The sequence below is a fragment of the Limulus polyphemus genome, unplaced genomic scaffold (assembly GCF_000517525.1).
Source record: "Limulus polyphemus unplaced genomic scaffold, Limulus_polyphemus-2.1.2 Scaffold9179, whole genome shotgun sequence".
NCBI lineage: Eukaryota > Metazoa > Arthropoda > Merostomata > Xiphosura > Limulidae > Limulus > Limulus polyphemus.
Genome location: NW_013674789.1, coordinates 14,831 through 18,234, shown reverse-complemented (window position 1 = coordinate 18,234; position 3,404 = coordinate 14,831). Strand labels below are relative to the sequence as shown.

Genomic DNA, 3,404 nt, shown 5'->3' with positions numbered 1-3,404 from the left:
GATGATGTTAGGGTTAGTAAACTTCACTGTGATTATTGCTGAGTATGTCATGTTGTCTAGAATTTGTGTAATTAGTGATGATGTTAGGGTTAGTAAACTTCACTGTGATTATTGTGGAGTATGTCATGTTGTCTAGAATTTGTGTAATTAGTGATGATGTTAGGGTTAGTACACAGATTCCAGATAAAATGACACACTGAACACTAATCAGTGTAATCTATTGTAAAAATGGATGACTTCAACCAAGTTGTTGCCCAGGGCATATGTTAAACTGTCATAAAAATGGATATCTCCTAACCCTGGATTGGTGAACAATTTTCAGCTGCCATCATATAATTTCAAAATTTAAGTAAAAAATAATAATTCTAACCCTACTTCAACAACTGTTTACTTAAAAATATTTTAGAATCAATACTTTGTCATTTTATAACATTTATTGTAAATTGCACAAAACATTCCTTCATTGTTCAAAGAGCCTCACCTGTAAAGAAAACAGGCTTGTATTTGCTAAGAAATTATAAAAATATTACTTCAAAGGTTTTTTGTGCATGTGTTTTTCCTTTTTCTCTGATATCCCAGCATGTGATGTGAAGAATCACTAATGAAACTCAACTTTTGAAAATAGCTACAAGTACCATTGGGTAGAGAAGATCAAACTATTTATGACAATGTAGGGTAAATAAAGTGGTTCTGTGAAAAAGTGATTAGGTGGAGCTCCTGCAGAGAAGAACAATGGAATTAAGAGAGATGTTTAGGAGACTTAGAACAAACCACAAATCTGGAAATTTTTTATAGTTTGTTTAGATGTTTTTGTATCATAGCTAAAAGTTTATACTTGAAAAAACAAAACTCAGAGCTGTTCTATGAGCCGTGGCTAATAATAATATAATTTGTTTGAATTTTTAAGTTGTGTAATTTCAAAGTTTGTTGAAAGTCACTGTTTTGTTATACAAGTAACCTTCTGTACCTTTCAAACAAATATAACTAGCTCCATCATCTCTTGCCCGATTTGAGATCCAATTACTGTTTTGGACTCGGGAGGTGAAACCCTTTTGATTTATATATTTGACCATACCCAAGGTCTCTTAGATTAATTTACTCTAATCCTGCCTAAAGGAATTTAAATTTGAGGGTAGGATGGTAGAGATCCTGATGAGTAATAAAATTGAATCGGGTATATGCATGCCTCACACTTGGTATTGCCAACACACAAAAATATAGCTAATAAAAAGGAAAACAAAAAAGTCTCATAGAATAATTTTCTCTAATCCTGTTTAAAAGAATTTGAAGTGCCAAGGCTATTGAGGATTCCCTCTTGTTTTAAAACTATTTAGCAATTATTTACTAAGATTCATGCAGGTCAGTGAGTATTTCTACTTTGAGAAGGAAGAAATAAGGAGATGTCAGTAACATTAGGTGTCAGATATTAGAGAACTGGATACATTAGATGTCAGGTATTAGAGAACTGGATACATTAGGTGTCAGATATCAGAGAATTGGGTGCATTAAGTGTCAGAACTGGATACGGTAGGTGTCGGGTATTAGAGAATTGTATGTTTCCTATTTGTGAAATCTACATGGTAAAAGCAAGACCAGTGTGGAATCCTAAGGCAGGTGAAGCACCATTATTGATTACAAACTACACTGAGTTTTATGTGGAATCATAAGGCATTGGGTAGCTCATAGCATGAAGGAGTAAACATGAAGCTTTGAGAATAGTTAGAAATCCATAAAATGTTGCCTTGTAGTTAATCCTTGTGTAATTTATTGTTTCTGTGATTTTGTTTTCACTCACCAGGTGTTCCTTTGATGGAGTTGGTTTTTGAGGCAACATTAAAAGATGGAGAAGAAGCAGCAGCTCTTGTAAAAGAATTGCAGTTAATTTTTAAAAGACTTGGAACTTGTACAAGTAAAATGGAAGGTTTGTTGTCTAGGATTTGTTTATAATGTACAAGTAAAATGGAAGGTTTGTTGTTTGGGATTTGTTTATAATGTACAAGTAAAATGAAAGGTTTGTTGTCTAGGATTTGTTTATAATGTACAAGTAAAATGGAAGGTTTGTTGTTTGGGATTTAAATCCTAGACAACAAACCTTCCATTTTACTTGTACATTATAAACAAATCTTAAACAACAAACCTTCCATTTTACTTGTACATTATAAACGTTTATAATGTACAAGTAAAATGGAAGGTTTGTTGTTTAGGATTTGTTTATAATGTACAAGTAAAATGGAAGGTTTGTCTAGGATTTGTTTATAATGTACAAGTAAAATGGAAGGTTTGTTGTCTAGGATTTGTTTATAACGTACAAGTAAAATGAAAGGTTTTTTTATTCTTACATGTGACTTAGATTTGAAATTTTAAAAGTTCAAATTGCATTGGGTGATGGCTATGTTATGATTCTTTCAAACGTGCGAGCACTAGTAGTACAGTAGCTTGATCTTTGTTCAGTTATTATATGAACATGTGAACACTGCTAGTGCAGTAGCTTTAAGTTTGTTTAGTTATGATATGAACATGTGAACACGGCTAGTACAGTAGCTTGATCTTTGTTCAGTTATCATATGAACATGTGAACACTGCTAGTGCAGTAGCTTTAAGTTTGTTTAGTTATGATATGAACATGTGAACACGGCTAGTACAGTAGCTTGAACTTGTTTAGTTATTATAGTAGTGATGAAATTAGGTAGAGTGAATACTAGTGATGATACTAAGTAGAGTGAATACTAGTGATGAAATTAGGTAGAGTGAATACTAAGGATGAAATTAGGTAGAGTGAATACTAGTGATGAAATTAGGTAGAGTGAATACCAGTGATGGAATTAGGTAGAGTGAATACTAGTGATGATACTAAGTAGAGTGAATACTAGTGATGAAATTAGGTAGAGTGAATACTAGTGATGAAATTAGGTAGAGTGAATACTAGTGATGATACTAAGTAGAGTGAATACTAGTGATGAAATTAGGTAGAGTGAATACCAGTGATGGAATTAGGTAGAGTGAATACCAGTGATGGAATTAGGTAGAGTGAATACCAGTGATGGAATTAGGTAGAGTGAATACTAGTGATGAAATTAGGTAGAGTGAATACCAGTGATGGAATTAGGTAGAGTGAATACTAGTGATGATACTAAGTAGAGTGAATACCAGTGATGGAATTAGGTAGAGTGAATACTAGTGATGATACTAAGTAGAGTGAATACTAGTGATGAAATTAGGTAGAGTGAATACTAGTGATGAAATTAGGTAGAGTGAATACTAGTGATGATACTAAGTAGAGTGAATACTAGTGATGAAATTAGGTAGAGTGAATACCAGTGATGGAATTAGGTAGAGTGAATACCAGTGATGGAATTAGGTAGAGTGAATACTAGTGATGAAATTAGGTAGAGTGATACAGTGAT

General features: G+C 32.8%; 1 protein-coding gene across 1 annotated transcript in view; it reads left to right on the top strand.

The window, feature by feature from the left end:
• The window catches only part of LOC106475794 (glutamyl-tRNA(Gln) amidotransferase subunit B, mitochondrial-like), a 17,804-nt gene that overhangs the window by 6,277 nt on the left and 8,123 nt on the right, over positions 1–3,404 (top strand). The window contains exon 5 of the mRNA XM_022379827.1: positions 1,799–1,921. Within this exon, the coding sequence (XP_022235535.1) occupies positions 1,799–1,921 (123 nt within the window). The remainder of the gene's footprint in view (positions 1–1,798; positions 1,922–3,404) is intronic.